Source organism: Notolepis coatsorum (assembly GCF_963971535.1).
Source record: "Notolepis coatsorum genome assembly, chromosome: 6".
Classification (NCBI taxonomy): domain Eukaryota; kingdom Metazoa; phylum Chordata; class Actinopteri; order Aulopiformes; family Paralepididae; genus Notolepis; species Notolepis coatsorum.
The window spans coordinates 78,483,854-78,507,794 of NC_140170.1; the positions used below are offsets into that span (position 1 = coordinate 78,483,854).

The window sequence follows — 23,941 nt, forward strand, 5'->3', positions numbered from 1 at the left end:
GAGAACCCCTGCACTAGACTCGAGCACCAGCATGTAATTTACTGTATCCAATCAGGTGCATTCCACATGGGGAAATGGTTAGTATGGAGGGGATACATGCATGCAACATGTAAACATTTTAAATGATAAATGGGAAATGGGAATACTTTTATTCCCCACCTTCCTAAAAGCTCTGTGGGTGTATTATTAATTTTAAATGATTACTCTACATAAAAATGTATCTATAGCACCGTTAAAATGTTATTTTCCTAAATATCTAAAAAAAAAAAAAAAAAAAATTCAGTTATCTTTCTCTGGAAATGGGAAATAGTTTGGTTGGTAATTCACGAGAATCCTATACTGTAGTACTGATATACGCAGAACATTCTCTGAGTATTAGGAGTAGAACATGGTAGATCCTTGTATGGAGTGTCCAATCTATGTTCAATTCACATCAACAAAACGAAAAACACATTTAAATGCATTTTTCGTCTTCTCTCTTTAACAAAACCACACGCCATATCTGCTCAAATGCTGTTTTTTATGATACACGTAAAAACAGCCATTTGGCATTTTATTTCTGAATAAAACCAAGTGAAAACTGCTCAAATGCTGGTGTATTAAACATCCAATGTATTTTTCAATTGCATTCTCCAAACTCATCAAACGCTACAAATGGCACCCATTTCATGTAATAACTCGTGTGATCAGTGATTCATCCTCATCGTTGATAAGAGAGCATTTAAGGAATTTGAATTCCAGGCTCGGTAACCTACTATTGCCACAGCAAATTACATTTCTGGCTTCCAAAGTTTGAATGTGTTGTTCGTAAACACAGCAATTATAGCCACGGAAGGCAGAGCCTGTCAAGAGGACTGTATGATTTTGTGTGAGTGAGTGTGTGGGTATGTGAATCTGTTCCAATATCTTGAAAACTATGGGGCTGAATAGCCTGTGCTTTGTTAGTTAGTTTGTAAGTTACAGAGGCACAAGGATGAGCATATGGGAATATTTTTCACATCAGGCAACGGGAAGTATTTTTGGGGAATTAATTTCCAGCATTCTCCATTGACTTTCATGTAGTCCTTCATGTTGTTGTGGTGGTATACCTTTTTACTGCAAGAGGGAAACAACAAAGGCTTCAAATGCTGCTAGAGAGACTACTGCAAGGTGCTGTAGATAGATATATACATTTCTTTTTTTAAACTAACAACTGAGCAGTGAAACGATTTCACAATTGGAAGCTGCATTAATTGTATGTCATAACCAATCAAATTGATATTTCCACCTCTTTTTGAAGTGGGCCCTGGCCAAGAAGGCAGCATACAGAAAATGTTCACATAGAAACAACATTAAAACAAACAAATAAAAACACAGATATGAATTGAGAAAATGTCTTCACATTTCAATGAAAACAGACAATATTAAAAACATGAACACTCCAAGGCAAGAATGCCTCCAATTCCAATGAGGGACTCTTCAAATCATTTTTTAACAGGTTCCAGGAGAATGGAGCAGCATAGCTGAACGCATGTTTCTCAAATTCAGTTCTGACAGTGGGAACATGATGAGATGTAATTTTGTTATCTCAAATTGTAATGTCCACCTCTTGGTTGAATAAGTTGGTAGCTGCCCCAGGATGGTTTTGTATACAAATACATACCAATGTATGTCTTCTTATGGTCAGGGATGACTGACCTGACAATTCATACAATACACAGTGATGTGTGAAGCTGTTTGTTACAAATCGTAAAGCAGCATGATATATAGTGTAAAGGATTTCACCATTGAAATCTGCGTTAACTGTGCATCATAACCAGCTAGTGTTACTCAGTTGCGTTTTGAGAAATCACAACATGATTAGCAGACTGGTTGGGCAGTCAGAGTTTCTGTTTCAAATTGGGGGACTACCTAACATAAACATTCTATTGGAAACAACTAGTTTGAGTTACCATCTTGGAATTGAAGAACAGTTTCAGCTGCTGGGTGGGAAGGAAGGAAGGTTCTGAGTTCTGCCTCGGTACATAGGAGGCTGCTGCCTTCTGTCCATCAGAATATACTGCACACGTCCTGGTTGCAAAACTCCAAGATATCTGTCCAAGGGAAGCAATAATGCATGTATTATTATCACGTAAGAGTGATGGTAAATGGTAAATATATGGTAAATGGTGCAATTATATAGCACTTTTATCCAAAGCAATCCAATCTTTGTTTCTCACATCTTTTACCCATTCACTCACACTGACGGCGGAGGCAACCATGCAAGGTGCCGACCTGCTCACCGGGGTTAAGTGTCTTGCTCAAGGACACTTCGCCACGCTGCCCGGGAGGAACGGAAATCGAACCGGGAACCTTCCGATTACCAGACGACTCTCTACCTCCTGAGCCACTGTCGCCCCCGTACTGTACGCCCCTCTACTGTATGTACTATATACAGTACAGTAGTACTTTGAGAGCTCATAACTCAAAACTCCCCCCCCCCCTGATGATGCACACAGCATGAGAGTTTAAAGGGGTAGTTTGGATATCTTGACATGTGGCTTGACATACTTGCCAGTAGAGTAAACAATGCTAGCCGGAGCTCAGCAGGCGAACAGAGGACCCAAGGACGCTCATGGGATGAGGGCTTCAAAAACAATATTGTCAACCGAGGTAACTTCAACCCTTCTATACCTCTCCGTGTTATGCGAGTTTGGTGCTTAAAGCTCGACTTTGAAAGTGTGTCAGTGGCAAAGTGAGCTGAACGGTAACACTTCTCTCAGACTCTGATATCTTGGTACTATTTTGTTTCTTGAAGAATATCTGAAATGAATAATAAAAAATAAAAGATAAAGAAAACACTAACCTTCTTACTGTCTAATACTATCATGCACTCTTCCTACTATACTAATATGTCTTTACTACTATGCACTCATCACTGCAGCACCCAAGTTTCAGCATTGTTTGATGAACATTGTTACTCAGTTGTAGGAGTTGTACCCTTCCTGCTGACTTGTCATACAGAACTTGTAATTTGCTTTGTATAAAAGTGTCAGCTAAATGACTAAATGTAAATGTAAATATTACTACACACTGGGGTTATATAGCTGGCTAGTTCCAATGTATCGTGTCAGTTTGAGAGAAGAATCAAGCATCAGACTGTTGTATTCTGTTGCGGATGGTTAAAACATTTGTTTGCATGTTGTGGTGTGGATTCAAACCTCTTTGTTTCCGGATGACGGAACTTCGACAACTAGTGGCTATGCATAGATTACGCTACTAGCAAGTATTTCATTACCACTTTATGTCCCAAAAAATCCAAACTATCCCTTTAAGTTCTCTTACGAATTTGAGATATCAGACGACGCACTGGACTGAAGCCATACCGGAATGTGTGCAGTTGAAGACCGTTTCCGCGTGTCTGTAAAACTCCTCCCCGAGGATGGTGCGATAGTCCAGGTGGCTGGTGTGGACGAGGCACTGTGTTGAATCTCTGAAGAGCAGATCACTTTCCCCGTACTCTGTCGACTGAAAGAGTCTGAACTCTATGTCTGGGTTGGCTGTCAGAGTCTCCTACAAAGAGAAGAAAAAAGAAAAGGCACAATGAGTAGCATTTTCCTAAAAAAAAACAATGTATAGATGGTTTCAAAGTGAGAACAGTAACACTATGAAAGGACCCAAGTTTATCTCCTGTTGCAGTGTTATAGTGCAATAGTTGACAAATACAATTGGGTCCAAACTGTTCCCCTAGCAACAGAATTCCAGTGAAACCGTCACAAAAAGAATCCTCAATCACTTATGACCCACTAGAAGTGTGTGGTGGTGTCTGTATGTGCAGAGACCCTCCCCTCTGCCGTGAATCTCCCCAAGGGGATTAATAAGCTTGACTTGACTGTGTTTTCTTACAGTATGTTGCAGTGTTCGGGATCAACCTTCAGGCGTGTGCATGTGAAAAACACGCTGTGTCCAAAACGGCAGCTCGCTCGCAAAAACCTTCGCATGACCATCTTGGGTTTTCCCCCGTCGGAGCAAGAGTTGGAGAGCGAACTTGAAATTGAAGACGAGGACACTAGAGGGACTGAAAATACAAAGGAAAAGGAAGAAGAATAAATGATGGGACTCAAGCGATTCCAGTCAGAAAACGAGAAAAGAGGAGACGCTTCTCGCCGGGATGACAGCCGTGACAGGAACAAACGGGATCTTCAAGGACATCAAGTGTGGTTGGAAATGGTTTGTATGGGGAAAACCTGGGAGATGTGCGTCCAGTCAGGATAACTAGAAGTGGAATGGTTGTCATAGATTGTGTCTCGAAGCGCCAGAGAGATAGAGCCCTTAAGATTTGTGCATTTAAAGATCATAGCAGTGTGGATCGCTTCCCGCTTGGATCAGAAGCAAAGATGAAGGGAATAAGTAAAGGAAAGCCTGGTTTTCGGGGAGGTTGCAGGTGTGTGTGGGGCAAGAAGAACGACTGGACTCCCAGAAGGGGAGAAGAGAGGACAGAAATACCATGTGCTTAAAGTTTTGAAGGGGAATTGTCGGAGAGAGGCCATGTGAGAGGGTTCCTTTCAGATGTTTACGCTGTCAAGAATATGTTGCTGCAGTATGTAGAGGAGTCAGAAGACGTGGGAAGGACAGACGCAACCTGCACATCGGGAGCAATTAGGGGTTAAGTGTCTTGCTCAAGGACACCTCGACATGCTGCCCGGGAGGAGCGGGAATCGAACCGGGAACCTTTCGATTACCAGACGACCGCTCTTACTCCTGAGCTACTGTCGTCCCCTGATAAGATAAGATAAGATACGATACGATAAGATGTTCCTTTATTAAATTCAGGGGTTCTTTGGGGAAAGTCACGGGTCATAGCAGCACAGGGGAGGGGGAGGGGGTACAGGCAGGGTAATGAAATGACAATAAAAATATCTGAGAATAGAAAATCCAAGCATAAACACAAGACATGTAGGGAAATGAAGGTGGCCATGCCCGCCTCGATTGTGCAAAGATACAAATATTAAAATAGAACAGATAATAAAATAGACATGCTAAAAAGTAATACGAATAAAATACAATACAATGCTAAGCTTAAGAAGTAAGGTAAAGTAAGGGCGGCTACATGGTGCAGTGGGCAAGGCGCTCACCACGAATACTGGAGACGCTGGGTTCGCCTGTTCGAGCCCAGCGCTCCACATTGCTTTCAGTTTAGCTGGTCGTCCGTACTAATACACATTGGCAGTATTAGGGGGTGGGATGGGTGGGGATCGGGCGTTGTGGACAGCGACTCCTACCTTCGTACCGTCTTTTACTAGTATGCACTCTGCTACTGCTACTAAGGAATCTACCTTGGGGGGGGGGGGGCGACAGTGGCTTAGGAGGTAGAGCAGTCATCTGGTAATCGGTAGGTTCCCGGTTCCCACTGTGGTAGATAAAACTCCCTTCCCCCCTTTCTCTTTGATCTCTCTCACCCATCTTTCCTTTCTGCCATCATCCCTCCACCCATTCCTTCCCCTCTCTCTCTTTCATCTTTCTTTCCTATCCATATCCCTACCCCCATTCCTTCCTGTCTCACCTTCCCAGATGTCATATTCCATTGACCCCCACCCTTTCCAGTTTTGTATAAAGATGTTCCCAGATCCAGTGGGGGGTCTCTCATTCCGGGTGTCCTAGCTAGCCACTTTGTTGAGTCATCCAGCCATACTCTGACTATTTTTGTATTGATACTTTGACTGAGTTAACCATGTCTCTTTTGACTGAGTAAGTTATTCAGCTTCGACTACTTTCCACCACACCACTCCTTCCCGGGCAGCATGTCGAAGTGTCCTTGAGCAAGACACTTAACCCCTAATTGCTCCCGATGACCAGGTTGGCACCTTGCATGGTTGCTTCTGCCGTCGGTGTGTGAATGTGAGGAACAAAATTGTAAATCGCTTTGGATAAAAGCGCTATATAAATGCACCATTTACCTTGCCTATATTAGCCCCTACTATGCTAATATATGTCTATAGTACTATGCACTCAAGACTGTAGCACTCAAGTTCAACACTGTTTGACGAACAAACTGTTTGCCAGAGTTGTACCCTTCCTGCCGACTTGTTGTACAGAACTTGTAAGTCGCTTTGGATAATAAGCTAAATGACGAAATGTGAATGTAAATGAAAGAGCAAGTGAAGTGCCTGCAGTGCGAGGGCAAGACGGGGTCAGCACAGCAAGGAGAAGTAAGGAAGGGAAAGTGAATAAGACGTGAACAGAAAAGCTTCAGTCACCGAAGCTGTGAAGAGAATGGAGAGAGACGACGAGAAGGTGGCAGTGCCAGATGAACCGGAGCAGGAGAGGAACGAAGCTGATCCGAATACCTGCGTCGGAAAGAAGGCATGTTTTTGGGCATTCAATTGCTATGGTCATAAATAATATGTGCTGCTGAAATACAGAGGAAGTCGGAAAGAATCAAGATGACGCTGGACGCTGCCAGGAGATACTTGTAGACATATCTGGAGAAGATCTAGATGGTACACCGTGGGAAGGATTTTGTCGGGTCTGGGTAATAACATGGAAATGTCATGAATGAAAGTTTGTACTATTTAGTTATTACATTCCAGCAGATGGCGGTAAATGTAACATTTCTGGATGCCAACGGCCTCTAAAAAACCTTTTCCATCTTTCCAATTCTTGTTTTCCATCAAACGGTTCACTACTAGAATATGTTTTCTGACAAAAGTTTATGCAGGAAAATGTACATGCAATTATATTTGATCTGCAATTCCTAGTTTGACAGTTTGATATGAACTTCGTGAGCCAGACCGTCCCAGACGCCTCTGTGGGTGCTCACTCGTAAGTAAAATCTTTTTGATGATATGTCTGGTTTACTGTAGTGTCTACAAACATTACCAACGTAAACAAAAATCTTTGCAGCCACAAAATACAGTAAATACACTGAAAACGTATATTTACCTTAAATATTTACCTGTTGTCTAGAGTTAATCCTTTGTATCAAGACCTCAGTCAATCGGCTATAAAATGAAAACATGTCCTATTCCCATACCATTATGGTAGGGATACACTTTAGTTTTACGTTTTGGATCACTGATTGCGCCTTTAGATGAAGGCCATGCTTTAACACAATACCGCCCAAGAACGGATATATCCGTGTTTCGATTCCATGCTTAACACATCCTGCGCCAAAAATGTTGTACAACGTGATTCAAGTTCATGCTAATTCTGCTATTCCACGGCGTACAACGTTATTGAGATCATATTTCATTTTTTCGCCATGGTATTCATTATTCCCTCACGGAGCCTGGTCTGATACAGTGGGAGCCTGCACAACTCTGCAACGCTTCAATACTGCCACCTGGTGGATGATCGGCGAGTTGCAACCGGAAATGGATCTCTAGAGATCTCCGTGCATCTGGCAAATGCGTCCGCCACTCACATATTGTTGCGGGACTCTAGACAGACGTCCGTGTGTAGCGATCGCTGCCATAACGCAATAATCGATATGATTTGGGCGTTTATTATGATTATACAAACCGGAAAAGGATCTAGGAGATCACCGTCAAATAAGTGGGATCTTTTTCCACCAGTCTCATCGGCGAACGGTAAGAGGACGCTGACGTCATTTTCAGCGCGTTTGTTTATTATTATTCATGCAAACTGCTCTGATCAATATATCACCCATACTACATAAAGCATTTACTGACGATCACGGAATTATAAACGACCCCCCCCCCCCGTTCATCCGCGCATGATAAGTCATAACGTTTAGGATCATGTACAGTTGACATTTTTTATATAGCGTGTATCGCCAACAAACGGCAGTTGATAATCTATATATGCGTTTATGCCTATAACTAGCGTTCTAGGAATTACTGCAGAAAACGATAAAAACATATTTATATTCTAGACGGTATTTTCGTATGAATCTATAAATGAAAAAGTATAACGTTCCTACATCCTGAACGATAGATAATCGATGTTGAATGGGCCATAGTAATGTCAATTTAGCAATACAATTAAAAAAGTTATAGCCCTGCAAAGAAGGTAAACATCTCCATAGGCTTAGACTGGTGGCAGTGATCATACATTGATGGATATAAGCGTGGCAGTTAATGTGTTAAAGGACCGAAGGACGGATATATCCGTGGCAAGTTGTTTTGGCTTTTATTCCATTTGAATAACCTATTCAAGGTCGCAGAGCTGCACTGGTGATGTACCCTACTCTTTGAATTCGACAAAGTGCATTACCGGCCAGATCCTCTTAGGGGCGCTGTCGCGATAATGCAGTGTGCCCTGTGGCTGAACGGTGCATACATTTTTTTGACTTTCAATGGAGTTTCCAGTTAGCTGGATTCTGGATGTGCAGCCTGTAGCTTGGAATACGTTTTGGATCGCGGATTTCAGTGTGCAGTAAAGGAATTTATATCCTAGCCGGAATCCCGTATAACGCTTATATTCACGGCGCTATAAAATGAGAACGTATTGATGCATTTTCTTTTCTTTAAGCCATTTTGAAGGGACGGTTTATGGTCTCAATTGACAATGAGAATGGACAGATAGCAATACTATAAAGTATAGATTTAGCTCTAAAAACAGCCCCAAGTCTGTTTACATATGCTGGTCGTCTAGAGTGATATTAGACGCATCCCAGTGGCCGCCAATGTGTTAATGGACCTGACCTGTGATTTCATGAGGAAGTCGTACACCCGCGCTGTGAGCACCGGCCGCGTCATGATGATGTTCGGCGGGATGGCTCCCAGGTTACAGCTCTCCCACTCGGACAACGGGGCCCGTCGACCGTCCCCGCACAGGAGCTCAAAGTCCCAGGACTGCCACCCTTCTGCCCAGCCACTGGAGCTCAGACCTGGAGCACGGAGCGTGGCGAGACACAATGAGACGAATCACTTAACCACAGAAAGCCAAAGCTACACTGGAGCATTAGTTACAGTACGTGCGAGCAGCATGTAAATGGTGCATTTATATAGTGCTTTTATCCAAAGCACTTTACAATATTGTTCCTCACATTCTACCCATTCACACACCGACGGCGGAGGCAACCATGCAAGGTGCCAACCTGCTCATCAGGAGCAATTAGGGGTTAAGGACACTTCCAACATGCTGCCCGGGAGGAGCAGGAATCGAACCGGGAACCTTCCGACTACCAGACGACCGCTCTACCTCCTGAGCAAACTGTCGCCCCTACATGTACAAACTGTATTTTTTGAATATCCCACTGAGAATGTTGGTCTCTAAATTGTGCTGCTCAACGAATGCCACGTCTCCATAGCTCTTCCCGCTGGCGTCTCCGACCAGGCACCTGTAATAAAGAAATTATCATAATAATAAATAACAATTATTTTTAATTTTTTTTTATCAAATCTAATAAATAACAATTAGTTAAGACTATAAGCGCAATCATTTGCCCTATGTCAATCTTAAAGGAACACGCCAACATTTTGGGAAATTGGCTTATCGTCTTCTCCAGAGAGAGACAAGAAGATAAGATACCAGTTTCCTCTCTGTGCGTTCAGTATAAAGCTCTCTGGCTACACGTTAGCCTAGCTTAGCATCTTAGGCCTTGTCCAACTAACACCTCTCATGAAGGCTAATCGGCACTGTCCGCTTCCATTCATTGACGTGCAGCCAGATAGCTTTCTACTGAACGCACAGAAAGGAAACTGGTATCTATCTTCTTGTCTCTCTCTGGAGAAGACGGTAAGATAATTTCCCAAAATGTTGACGCATTCCTTTAAAATGCGAACAGATAATCAACATCCTGGCAGGTCATCAAGACGCACACCTCAGAGCTCCCATATTGCCATAGTAACGTTCGTTGTGGTTGTCGGCGCAGCGCTTGCTGGCCGCCTCCTCTGTGCCTCCCATGCACACTTTGCAGAGGTTCCCCTGGGAGCCGGGGAGGCAGCCCTTCCAGAACACCGCGTTGTAGACTAGAGGGGAAACAGAGCAGAATAACAGGAGCTCATCATACAGGATTATATATTATACATCATGGGTTCCACTTCCAACCTTGGGTTTATTTGCGGACCCCCATGTTGGGTTATTTAACATGAAGATGGGGTCCCAATAACAACTCCTAATCAAACTAAAAGTGACTGGAATATGGGATTGTCATTTGGAAATGAAAAACTACAGCAGCTGAATTCCTAATTCATCTCATTTTATCTTGTGTTTCTTTCCTTTTTGTTACTGAAATTGTATTCCTATCTTGGATAATTTTTTATCCTCTGTTTCATCATTTTGTTGTCCCTGTGAAGTGTAATTTTGCTAAACAAATAAAGTTTAGCATTATCATTACAATAATTGCTTACAAATTGCTAACACTTTCTGCTCCCAACATCTCAGAAATGCGTCACGTTAGCCCTACCTAAAACCAATGCTTTAAAGAAAACTGTAATGTATAGAGCTCTGTCATACTGGAACAGACTGCTACTGTATTTAACCCAGATTGCAAGTAAGGTCAGTTTTTTAAGGAAATTAAGAACAGCAATTATTCATAAAGACATCAGTTTGGACTATTATAGTATATGATGTAATATTCTCTGATGTGATGGCTGACTATAATTGTGGTGCTTAAGCATAAAACGCTATTCTGGTGAGAGAACTTCCTCTATTCTATAACTATAATATTTTTTATTGATAATTGTAACTGTGTGAATGTACATCATGTGACGGTTATATTTGATTTTGTCTTGTGTGGACCCCAGGATGAATAGTTGTTTCTAAGGAAATGACTACTGGGAAAAAACATAAATAAAGTTTAATAAACATAAACAAATTAAACCAGTGATGCAAGTCCCCTTTTTTGATGGATTCCAAGGACTCCTACCTTCTTAGAATATTTACCATCCATTTAAACGTCCCTATGACTTCTGAAGTTAAGAGGCAATACCTTTGTTGGGATCACAGGGGGAGCTGTTTTGATGTTCTGCGCTCAGATTGTATCTGTAGGGCAGCATCCACCCGGCGGGGCTGTACATGTGGCCCTGGCAGGACCGCCGGCCGCCGAGGTTCCCGAAGTAGACGTTCTTGTTGGAGCGCTTCACCAGCGCCACGCCGACCACCGAGGGCAACACTGCGGGGACACAGTGCGTTGCTCCACGTGAAAACCACCGCGTTAACCACCAAGGTTCATTGAGAGTGGGGGATAATGATGCTCTCTGTTCATCTTACCGTCCGTCTCGAGGTGAGTTGCTCCTTCAGCGGGAGTGCATGTTTCTCCTGGGAGAGTCGAGGAAAACAAAGCACAAATGGCTCTGGAGTTGTTATCTTATTAAAGAAGATTACAATCACCTTAACTGTATGTATATCTGTAGATACTATATCTATATCAAGAAGATTACAATCACCTTAACTGTATGTATATCTGTAGATACTATATCTATATCAAGAAGATTACAATCACCTTAACTGTATGTATATCTGTAGATACTATATCTATATCTGTACATATCCCTTACCTATTCATACTAGTTACGCTGCTCGTCAGTATGACTACTACCACCTGTATCACTGTACATATTAATATTATAACTCTGTACATACACTCAGTAGTACTCATTTATACATTTTATACCCAGTTTAATCACCTGTACATTGTATATCACTATTGCACTTTACCGTTACATTTGTACTCTGGTTGGATGCCAAACTTCTTTTCGTTGTACTGTACTTGTGCTGTATAATGACAATACATTTTTATCGAATCTAATATGCGAGTAGCCTATGTATATGAACTATATATATGTATTTTCTTTAAGATAGGCCTAACGTTCCAACCTTAGTGGGAACGGAATATGGAGCCTTACCATAATATTCTGTTACTACGGGGACAAGACCACATTTCCCTGCGATGAAGGCATGTGTAGCATCCAACGAGACGGCGTCCACCTCATCCCTCTGTTGGTAAATTATGAATGATGAGGTGTGCATCAGGGTTGGGATCAACTTTCAATGTGACTATAAAGGAGGGAATCTCTGCGTGTGTCTGTCCCGTCCTACACACATCTTGAGAACCGCGGGATCCAGTTTAGTGTAAAGGGTGTGGGTAACAGCGATGTACAGTAACAGCGATGTACAGTAACCGTGATGTATAGTAACAGTGATGTACAGTAACCGTGATGTATAGTAACCGTGATGTATAGTAACAGTGATGTATAGTAACCGTGATGTATAGTAACAGCGATGTACAGTAACAGTGATGTATAGTAACCGTGATGTATAGTAACAGCGATGTACAGTAACAGTGATGTATAGTAACAGTGATGTATAGTAACCGTGATGTATAGTAACAGTGATGTATAGTAACAGTGATGTACAGTAACAGTGATGTACAGTAACAGCGATGTACAGTAACCGTGATGTATAGTAACAGTGATGTATAGTAACAGTGATGTATAGTAACCGTGATGTACAGTAACATCGATGTACCGTAACAGTGATGTACAGTAACATCGATGTACAGTAACAGTGATGTACATTAACGTACCGTAACAGTGATGTACAGTAACAATGATGTACAGTAACATACAGTAACATTGATGTACAGTAACATAGATATACAGTAACAGTGATGTACAGTAACAGTGATGTACAATAACATATATGTACAGTAACAGCAATGTACAGTAACATAGATGTACAGTAATGACATACAGTAACAACGATGTACAGTAACATCGATATACAGCAACAGCAATGTACAGTAACATAGATGTACAGTAAGAGCGACGTACAGTAACAGAGCATAAGGATATATAGTATAACTGTATATTGTATAGTATAGTATTGTATACTAGTGTACATAAGACCCAGTGCCTCATCCGTAGCTTAACACTGTATTGCACTATCGCAGGACCTTAGCATGTATTTTACCATGCATTTTTTTTTTTTACTTTTATGTACATTATACTTGTTATGTCTTATTACTCTTATTACTTGTATTATTGCACAATCGCTGCGGGCATGACCACCCGCATTTCACTGTATGCCTTGTATGCCGTGACAAATAAAACTCTTGACTTGACAGAGATGTACAGTAATGAAGGACAATAACAGTGACGTACAGTAACAGTTTTAAACTCACCTTGATCTTCTCCACACAGTCAGTCATGGAGACTGCCCTGACGCACACCAGCGGGTCCGACTTTATATTCAGGGCCCATTGTTCACATTTCTTCTGCTCTGCAGTGCTGATACAGCACCAACGCACAACGCTGTCCTCCAAAGAGCTGCCTACCAGACACACACACACTCCGATAAGGTTGTAAAATCACAGCCATCCTTTCTTCAGTATATAAACAAGGACACATAGGGCTAAATCCACAAAGAATGGATTGCACGGAACAAGTTGCACCCTTACTTAAAATTCATTATGAATTGAAAATGTAAACAAGACGAAAGTCTTTCTCTGGTCTGCATCCCCTTAACAATTGTGTGTATTGAGCCGTACTGTATTGTACCCATTCTGCAATCTGTTAATAAAATGTTCATTCAATCAATCACCGTGCAGATTGATTGATTGACAATTTTGGGGGTGCAGACTCGCTCAACACGAGTCAAAGTGCCATGCTGTGAACCACCACCGGGGGCAGAGTGAGTGAGTGAGCACCTTCATGTCCAAGTCCTTTGAGAAGAGCCACATAATCCAGTCCCAGCACCTGACTGACGTCCATGTCGTCGCCCAAAATAGCCAGTTTCTCTGTGTCGTCCTTGAAGAGCAGGTCTCTCTTCCCGAAAGAGGACGAGTTAAAGAGCTGGAAACGCTGCCTCTCCCGTCCTCGCAGGCCAAACAACATCTAACATGCGGAGAAGAAGCCTTCTTTTAGTGACAAAAGACAGAAAGAGGTGACATGGAACGCTAAATGGACAGTGTTTCCAGCTCTGTGTGAAAGGTTCCCAAATTTACCTTAGGCTAATTTCTTTGATCATATGTGACTCAGTGTGAACAGCACAAATCACATGGAATCTGATCTTTTAGTGGTTTAGTGGTCCTAAATCAGATACAGGTCTGATTTGTTTTGCAATGCGACCTCAATCTGAACAATCATGTGGCTTTAATGCAACCTTTATGTCACTCTAGATTGACATTTGTCTTCTTTATTGTTCACTTGCGCATGTGGGTCAGTTCAGGAGCGTGACCAGTTCACACTTGATAGAATGGCCCTGTTTTTCAATGTGTATATAATGTAAATATCTGCAGATGACAGCATCTACTCGTAGATCTCAGAGGAAGAGGACAGTATCAGTCGTGTATGTGTGTCTCCAGTCAGACTGCAGACGAGGGCCTTTTATCAGCTGAGCTCTCAAGCCCATAGATAACCAGCGAGCCACGGTCATTGTCTACACTACAGCAGCGCTGGGCAGTCGTCACATAGAGGTGTAACCACAGCGTTTAGTGTGTCAAAGATGACCAGACTGGCGTTGCCATGGTATCGTGTCACTTAGTAACAAGAAAAGGGGCGGGCCCCCCGTTGCTATGGAAAAGACGTTATGAGCTGTGAGTTTCTCGCGGTGTAAGTTTAGACTAGGACACGAGGCTGAGACAAGCAGACTTTGAAACGATCCCTCCTCACCCTCAAGGGTGGGGGAAGGGAAATGCCACGACATCGCTAGCTTTGGCTAACAGGGAAGGCCTTTTGGATGACAGCTAGGCCGCAACGACCACCGAGTGGGGTAACAGGAGAGATCAATAGAATAATGAATATAGTTTCTTCAAAGACTTTTCAAGGACATTTCAGAACTGTTTCCATCTTGTACGAGGCTATGTTTATGAAAATAAACATCACAATCTAAGGAAGTAGATCACGTTGCCAGTGTCGAATTATTTTTGAGATGAACGCATCCACGGGGTAGGATAGAGGGAATCAGTCAGTACGATAAGAAAGAGATAAACACAACGCAGACAACTTCACAGAACCACAGGTGACGAGGTGATACTGGCTGATTACCGGAGAATCCAACACACTGGAATCTGATATTGGCCACTTTGAAAAAAAGATGTAAAAATAAAAGCCAAATAAAAGATCTGAGCAATAAATCAGAATTGAGCACGAAGGCTTGCAGTGTGAACAATTATGATTTATTGAGCACTAAGGCTCAGCAGCATATATCAAACACGCTGTATCTGATGGAGTAACCGTGTACGTAAGCTGTAAATGCAAAGTAAGACTGCAATAAAACACAGTAGTATAATATCTACAGCTATATAGCACATTATCAAGATCGTGCACTCAAAGGAAAGAGACAGTTTGAAGAAGACCGTTATATAGTAGAATAGTTTCACTATAGTGCATTTTCTTACGGGTTGAAGGCAATGATGGAAACCAAAGCTCTACCTGTGCCGTCCCCAGTAACTTGCGAGCGATCTTCCGGATGTTGTTCCTGGTGACCATGCCACCCCCCGGACCACGCCCCAGGTTGCAGCTCTTGTATTGACTGAGGGGAGCGACAGAGCCATCTGTGCAGAGTAACCTGAAGTCCTCTCTCTCACTCTCTGGGAGAATGAAGAATAGAGAAAGAGAGTTGGATTTTAGTTTTGTAAAAAAAAATACATTTTGATTTATTTTTTAGACTCTGGAGGAACTTGTTTAGTGGATTGATGCAGGTGTATGTTGAGATGTCAAAAGGGGAGGTGGGGGGGTTACCTTCAATACTTTGAAGAGCCAGGTGGTCCACAAAGGCAACGTCCCCTGCCCCGGACTGAAGACATCTGTGACAGACAAGAGGAAAGAAGGGAAAGAGTTGAACGTGATCATTTTCTCATTTGTATGTTACGAGTATAGGGTTGCAAAATATCGGGAATATTCAAAAGGTGGAAAGTTTCAATGGAAATTACTGGGAAGGAATATATAGGAATTCATGGGAATTCAATGGGAATAAAATGGAAATATAGGGGTTATGTGCACTGGCTGTATTTACCATGCCATATCTGAAGTCACTGGTAAATTACAGACAACAGAGAATGGTTAAGTTGGTCAAAAAGGACAATTTTGTGATAGAAAAAATATTATTTTCCATTTAGACCAGCTTCTACGCATGTGCCACCCAGTGGATCTGCGACAGTCTTAAGTTACCATGGCAACCACTTGCATGATTCCCAATTACATATTAAGTCTTGTTTATGTTTATTTTAATTTTTAAAATTACCCAGGGACAGTGCACATTAATCAACATATTCAGTTTCCACATCAATGTAAATGTGCCAGAATTAGCTAATGATCTAGTTTTCATCTGTAGTCCCTGCCTACCATGCATGTCTTTATGGTGTGGGAGGAAACCTAAGTACCTGGAGGAAACCCACGTGAACACAGGGAGAACATGCAAACTCCACACAGAAAGGCCCCCTGCTGGGGTTCGAACCCAGGACCTTCTTGCTGTGAGGCAGCAGTACTAACCACTGTGCCCCCGTGCCTGTGGTGCTTTTTTCCTATTTCTAGGTTTTTTTGTGAGTTTTTCCTTACCTTCGCTGGGGTATGTCTGGGAGTGTTGTTGTGGATTTCATGATGGCTTTTTTGTTCTTGATTTATTGCGATGTTTCTTCTTGACTTGTTTAAAGAAGACTTGTCCAGCCCATGAGGACATTAACTTGTGATTGTGGGCTTCACAAATAATAATTTGATTGTAATTGTATAATTTTATCAGTGTTCACAATGGTTGAATGTTATCTATAGCATCTTTAATTATAATTGTACTAAACATAAAATCACATCACTTTATAATTTTCTCTGAATATAATTTTCTCCCATTCAAAACTACCACAGTGATCCATCTCATTATATAGTCTCTGGATACTGGCGATCTCTACATGTGATGGAGGAGTGCATGGCACACTGAATGCACAGTGCAGGGTTGAACTGAATTTCCATCAAATAGGGATATTTTAAACAAAACATGCCACAATACCTATATCATATTATTGTGTGCATTCCCCCAAAACAAAAGTTCACTATTATAAGCAAATACTTTTCATTGAAACATTTCCAAAATGAACTTCCTATGGGAAATTTCCAGAAAGTACCCGACCCTCTGCGGCCCTAGTTACGAGTACACAAAAGATAAGCCCAGAGTTAAAGCTGCACTATGCCGTTTTGGGAGTTTACATATGAAGAGCCTACAATTAATTTACAAAATATTATTTACTATACATCTCATGTCATCATAAACAAAAACTAAAGAAGTTTGAGGCTCTGTGTGAACCAAATGTAAGCCTAGAAGATACTTCTTGAAATAGTAAATGTTTGTGCTTGTGCCCTTGGGGGGAAGGACGACGGGATGGGAAGTGCAGAGAACATTTCATCAGCGACTCAGTACATGTGTGTGTGTTCCTGTGGGTCGCCCATCGCATGTGTGTGTTAACAAATCTGCATGACAAATAAATACTTCTTCTCTTCTTCTTAACAAAGCTGCAGGCCCTGCCAGTGTAAACAGCAACAGTGAAACAGAAGCTTTTCAGTTAGTGTTCCAGGGACACAACCCAACGTTCCTCTCAGGACAGTTTGCTTATTCAATTATGAAACCATAACTTCCAAATTATTATCTCCCAAAACTGCATTAGTGCACCTTTAACAGTAGCCTCATGGTTTGGCAAGTCTCCCTCCTGACCTGAGTGCCCCCTGGCTGTTGTAAAAAGGTTCACTGTGGGAGGTTTCACAGTGGTAGTTCCGCTGGGGAATGTAGGATTTCTGGCCTTGGCACAGGGCACAGAGATTGGGTGCCATGGCAGATGCCCCAGGAACACAGCTGGCACTGAAGAAGGTGCTGACATCTGCCCAGGAGGGAAAACAAGCACTGAATTCATGACGTAGGAAATATTTATCACATCATGGGTTTAAACGAGCATGGCTATTACATGTGATTTAAAGATTTTATTCTCATACCATTCTAATGACACAACAAAATACAAATCTTTTTATAAACACTTCATGAAGTATCCCTCAATATAAAATGAACAATTGAACCCTTGTACCAAAAATCATATATCTCAGTTTTGAAATTATTTGGACAGCCCATGTATTTGCAGTTGTAAAGTCAATCCAAGACACTTGGAATGTGAATGTGATATACAGTATCACACTAACTTACCATCTTTAGATAATAAAGTACTCAACCTCTACTGTCTTTAACTATGAATGAAGACAACACTAACTTACCATCTTTAGATAATAAAGTACTCAACCTCTACTGTCTTTAACTATGAATGAACACAACACTCTAACTCACCGTCTTTATATAATAAAGTACTCAACCTCTACTACTGTTCCTAATTTATGCAAATGACATGTCATCAGCTTGTGACTGCAACTTGTTCCTGTTTGCGGACGACTCAGGCCTGCTGGTCTCTGACAAGAACAAGTTACAGGTTGAAAAAACCCTCAGCTCGGAACTAGGCAAAATCTGCATATGGCTCGCTGATAACAAACTATCATTACACATGGGCAAAACAGAGTCCATTCTCTTCGGCTCAAATAACAAACTCAGCAAGACCGACGGCTTCTCAGTTACAGTGGGTGACAATATTGTCACAAGGAAAGATGAAATGACCTACCTGGGTTCCATCCTAGAGGCTAATCTCTCCTGTGACAAAATGGCATCCAATGTAATAAAAAAAAGTCAACCAATGAACTCGATTCTTGTACCGGATCTCCTCTCTGGTAAACAAGAATACCCTGAAGACTCTGGCAGGAGCACTCATTCAAGGGTACTACGACTATGCTTGTACCTCATGGTACCAAAGCACCTCAAAGGCGCTAAAAACAAAATTACAAACATCTCAAAACAAACTGGTCAGACTACTGCTTGACCTTACTCCTAGAACCGACCTCACCCCTGCCCACTTTGATAACCTAGGATGGCTTAGAGTAGACGACAGAGTACAGCAACTTGCAATGGGCCTGGTCTACAAGATACACTACACGACCAAGGTACCCATGTACATGTCAAAATACTTCCCAAAGGTCAGTGAATACCACGATCACAACACCAGAGGGAGCTCCACAAATCATGTTAAACCCAGATTCGGCTCAAACAAGGGACTAAACACATTTAGCAATTATGCCACATCAATGTGGAACGCCCTACCTAAAGCTGTAAAGGAATGTGAATCACTACCCACTTTCAAAACCACTCTCAAAGAACACCTACGGGAGACTGCAATTCGAAACTGGCCCCTGTAAATGTCCTAACCCAACCCCCTCCAATGTACAGTCATTTACCTAATATGGTTGTCAATATTCCAATGTACAGTTTTGCTTGTTTGTACAGTGTTCCCCCCCCCAACCCCCTCCAATGTACAGTAAATTACCTAGTATGGTTGTCAATATTCCAATGTACAGTCTTGCTTGTACAGTTGTACAGTGTTTCCCCCCCCCCCCCAACCCCTCCTACCCAACCCCCCCCACCCAACCTCCTCCAATGTACAGTTTCTACGTCAAATGTATATACACTCTTTTTCTGGACACTTTTTGTATCACAAACAGTACTGTATTTGCAAATCTGGTATGTCATAAATGTATAGATGTAGCAGTACTGTCTATCTGTATGTTGTGTATGTCATATATGTTATGATGAATTGAAAATGGGGGACCCTGATGTAAACAAGACGAAAGTCTTTCTCTGGTCTGCATCCCCTTAACAATTGTATGTATTGAGCTGTACTGTACCCATTCTGCAATCTGTTAATAAACTTTTCAATCAATCAATCAAACTTACCATCTTTAGATAATAAAGTACTCAACCTCTACTGTCTTTAACTATGAATGAACACAACACTAACTTACCATCTTTAGATAATAAAGTACTCAACCGCTACTGTCTTTAACTATGAATGAACACAACACTAACTTACCATCTTTAGATAATAAAGTACTCAACCTCTACTGTCTTTAACTATGAATGAACACAACACTCTTTAGATAATAAAGTTTGAAACCAATGTTCCTCCGAAAACACTTGGTTATTAATCTGACAATATACTGTTATCGCTGCATGCTTTTAAGTTCCCATCTCTAAATTGTGAATCGTATTCTGTTATCTACTCAGTGGCGTTGTCCTCCAGGCTCGGCAAGGCCTCACTACCTTGGCTCAGGGCCTGCTCCTTGGCCCAGGTCAGGTAGTTGCGGGAGAGCAGGAAGCCGAGGGGGAGACTCCAGCCGGCCGTCCACCGGGCCCCACTGTGACAGCTCCTCTGGCCCCGCAGCGAGCGGATGTCCAACGAGCGGTTTTTCACCACCGCCACAGACAGAATACAGCCTCCTGTGAGAGAGATATGTGTTTGTATGTTCTATGTTTTCTGTTGTGTATTTGTAGGATTGGGTAGGACAGGGGAGGGAGAATGGGAGGGAGGGTTCGCACAAGGTCCTTGAAATGGGTAGTGCTTGTTTTTGACACAAAAAAAAGAGATCAAAGCCTGCTTGGAAAGTTCTTGAAATTCAAATCGATCAACCATATTAAGGGTTGTTGTTCATCCATGATAGAATTGTACTGAATCAAGAAATTGAATTTATTTTGTATTTTCTGAATTAAGGTATTGCTAATTGTCGGAGATTGGCTTTGAGCCATAAATATTGTATCAGATTAAATTTGTATTTTTTTCTCTTTATTAATTATTAATCTTTGCTATAGAAAACAGCACTTAAAAGTGAACTGTATCCTTTTTTTTCTTTTTTTTGAGAAAGTCCTTGAATTTAATTTTGCAATGTCTGTGGGAACCCTGGAGGGAGGGGGGGAGGGTGAAAATATAAAATGTGCCATTCAATGTGTACTGTATTCAACTGTACCTTTGACGACTAATAAATAAATGTATAAAAAAAAAAAAATACAGCCTCCTGGGTTTAGACGAGAGACGGACACATACACAAGACGGGGGTGTACGGACACACACTAGTACCGAAGGGTGATGGGGAATGTATATTAGTGTTATGAGGATGAAGGATGTAAACACTCAAACTTTACCGTCGCTGTAGATCTCCTTGGCGACAGCGACCAGGCCGAACTGCTTCACGGCGGAGTAGACTTCTCCTGCGTCCAGCGTCACCATGTCAGCACGGTTCGCCTGCCAAGAAATAATCAGTTCAGTTTTACGTTTTAAAAATTAAAAATTTTACCCAGGGACAGTGGACTTTAATCAATATTTTCAGTTTCCACATCAATGTAAATGCCCCGGCGTTAGTGAGCTAGTTTTCATCTGTAGTCCCTGCCTAACATGTATGTCTTTTGGTGTGGGAGGAAACCGGAGTACCCAGAGGAAACCCACGCAAACATGGGGAGAACATACAAACTCCACACAGAAAGGCCCCCTGCTGGGGTTTGAACCCAGAACCTTCTTGCTGTGAGGCAGCAGTGGTAACCACTGTCCCACCGTGAGTCGTGTGAATCACCATCCTACAAGTGTTCATGGGAAGATTAAGACTATGTGCCCCTATGCCGTCCCAAAGCATTTGGTCTTAGTCGAACAAGAATGTGATCAGTCGATCTTCATGTTGTTTTTTTGCCATGGTGAATGACTTATTTCCTGAAAAATTAGGAGCACGTCTTTGGTAAGCACTAGTGGCTTAGGAGATAGTGTTTGGAGATATTTGGGACAGATACTATTCCAAAGCCAGTGTTTGTTGGACAACCCAAGACCCAGGACAGCTCGACTTACAGTAGATGACATAATTCCCAGAAAACCATTTTGGCCTTGTCTCCAGTCTTGTGTCAGACACGACAAAACCCCTAAACCCATCTTTTGTTTTCATTTTTCATCTTTGTTTTCATTTGTCATTCCCAGCTGGTATTTAATTCTAACTCTGACCAGAGCACTTTCTCACTTTCTAGTCAGACGCTTGTGTACACTTGTCTCTGATTGTAGAGGATACTTGTCTGTGGCCACAGAAATAAAACTGTTCTTTTGATACAATTTGACTCATCTGAATTTCACTGTTTGGCTCCTTTAAAATATTCCACAACACATATTTTCATACTAGCGCTCGTTTCCCTATGCTTTTTAATAGGGATGTCCGATATTATCGGCCGATATTGGCATTAAAATGTGATATCGGAAAATATCGGTATCGGTTTTCCAATTTCTTTTTCATATATTTTTTTTCATTTCTATAACCGTTATTTACCCAGGCAAGCAAGTAAGAACAAATTCTGATTTTATTTATTGTAAAAAGTATGCATAATGTTGTGTTAATTCCACAACAAGAGATATGTAATGTTAATTACCTGAAATAATTCAGTTTTTTGGGGGGGGAAACCCTGCATATATCGGTATCGGTTGATATCGGTATCGGAAATTAAGAGTTGGACAATATCGGTATAGGTAAAAAAGCCAATATATATATTTTTTAATCTTTCAAACATTTTCCTATGTACCCCAGTTGCTATTGCATGCAGATATTTGTGTTTTACTTTTATTACACGTATATGTACATACATACCAACTATTTTGCCTGTTTTATTCTCCACCCATCGATCATCCATAGCAACACTATCACCGACATCCAAGAAGGGGGATCCCCCCTTGAACGGCCCTTTTAAGGTTTCTCTCCTCCACATTGTATGTGGTGCTTTTTTCCTATTGCTAGGCTTTTAGTGAGTTTTTCCTTACCTTCGCTGGGGTATGTCTGGGAGTGTTGAATTTATTTATTTAACATTTATTTTGGATTTCATGGTGGGTTTTTTGTTCTTGATTTAATATGATGTTTCTTCTTGACTTGTTTAAAGAAGACTTGTCCGGCCCATGGGGACATTAATTGTGATTGCGGGCTTTACAAATACATTTGATTTGATTTGATTTGGGTTATCCACCGAGTCTGATACATTTGATTTGAAATCCAAGTATCTTTAACTTTGAAACGCCCTGACTTCTGTGCACACCTACATGGTATCAGCCTTGCACTGTGTCATGAAACAGTAACACGCTCGTATTGTGGAGAAACGAAACCATTAAATCACAAATCTACCACTAACGTGTAACAGTACACAAAGTAGTAGGACCTTTCCAGTAAGTTAATAGGAGCCCCACAGGTGAGCCAGATCCAACCCTGTGGCTTTGGACAAATCTATTAAAGTAAGTGGTATCTTTTGGTTAAAATAAGTGTTAAGTAGCTCTACATTCCGACAGCCATCACTGATATAGACTGTTTGGTCAGTAGCATGAGTTTCCCAGTCCCTCCGCTCAGCAGTAAACACAAAATAAATGTTCTGGTATCCCTTCCCACTTTATCCAATCAGGAGAGAGAACCCTAGATATATATTTGTTTACTTATTTCAAGCCACATTTGCTTACTGTATTGGCAGATTATTTTACTTGTTTCCAGCACATATTTGCTTAAAACTAGGTTTTATTTCTTATTTTTGCAGTGTGGAGTTCTCTCTCCTGATTGGATAAAGTGGGAAGGGATACCAGAAAATATATTTTGTGTTTACTAGAGTGCAGGGACTAAGAGACCCATGTTACTGACCAGACACACAGTGATGATGGCTGTCGAAATGGATAGCTATTATATATGTACTGTAGACAATAACATACCACTTAAGGCACCTTTAAATCAACAAACCAGTGGAAAAATCCCTGCGATTATTTGGAGTAACAACCCCAAGACTGTGGAGGCGACTCACCCTGATCTTATTGATGCAGTCGGCAGTGCTGGAGGCGCGGACGCAGGACAACCTGGCGAAGGCAGCGACGGCAGACGGGGGCAGGACGGCCACCAGAGCCTTGGCCAGCTCGGCACACTTCTTCTGCTCCACATCCGAGACCGTGCACCACCGCATCTTCTTAGCTGCGCCGCCAGGGACAAGTGTAATCTGGATGAGTTATCATTGTAAACGCTTGTGAAAAGCAAAGATTCACGCATTCAATCTTTATTTTGAGTCGAAGATTTACACTGTGTGTGTGTATGTGTTCTGTTCTCTATCTCATCTACAGTGTCTTACATAGTCATCATCAATAATCATCAATTAATATACAAAGAACAAAGAACAGAAAATT

General features: G+C 41.7%; 1 protein-coding gene across 1 annotated transcript; it reads right to left on the reverse strand.

Moving 5' to 3' along the window:
- Positions 1-1,953: 1,953 nt before the first annotated feature.
- Positions 1,954-23,727, reverse strand: sxph (saxiphilin). Its single transcript, XM_084316683.1, has 16 exons — positions 23,569-23,727; positions 20,914-21,013; positions 20,038-20,214; positions 17,566-17,728; positions 15,609-15,673; positions 15,300-15,457; positions 13,574-13,760; positions 13,049-13,197; positions 11,772-11,862; positions 11,137-11,184; positions 10,856-11,038; positions 9,746-9,893; positions 9,180-9,262; positions 8,625-8,809; positions 3,345-3,531; positions 1,954-2,072 (listed from the first exon to the last, which is right to left on the reverse strand). The coding sequence occupies exons 1-16, from the start codon at positions 23,722-23,724 to the stop codon at positions 2,029-2,031; spliced, it is 2,124 nt and encodes a 707-aa protein (XP_084172809.1). The 5' UTR covers positions 23,725-23,727; the 3' UTR covers positions 1,954-2,028.
- Positions 23,728-23,941: the final 214 nt, after the last annotated feature.

What these genes read in the sequence shown, in the direction of transcription:
- sxph (XM_084316683.1), bottom strand. Translation starts at nt 23,724, where the DNA reads ATGCGGTGGTGCACGGTCTCGGATGTGGAGCAGAAGAAGTGTGCCGAG. An exon ending in GGAGCAGGCCCTGAGCCAAG is followed by an intron (nt 17,729 to 20,037) that starts GTAGTGAGGCCT and finishes CCTCCTGGGCAG; the next exon opens with ATGTCAGCACCTTCTTCAGT. An exon ending in CCCCTGTGATCCCAACAAAG is followed by an intron (nt 9,894 to 10,855) that starts GTATTGCCTCTT and finishes TTTCCCCTCTAG; the next exon opens with TCTACAACGCGGTGTTCTGG.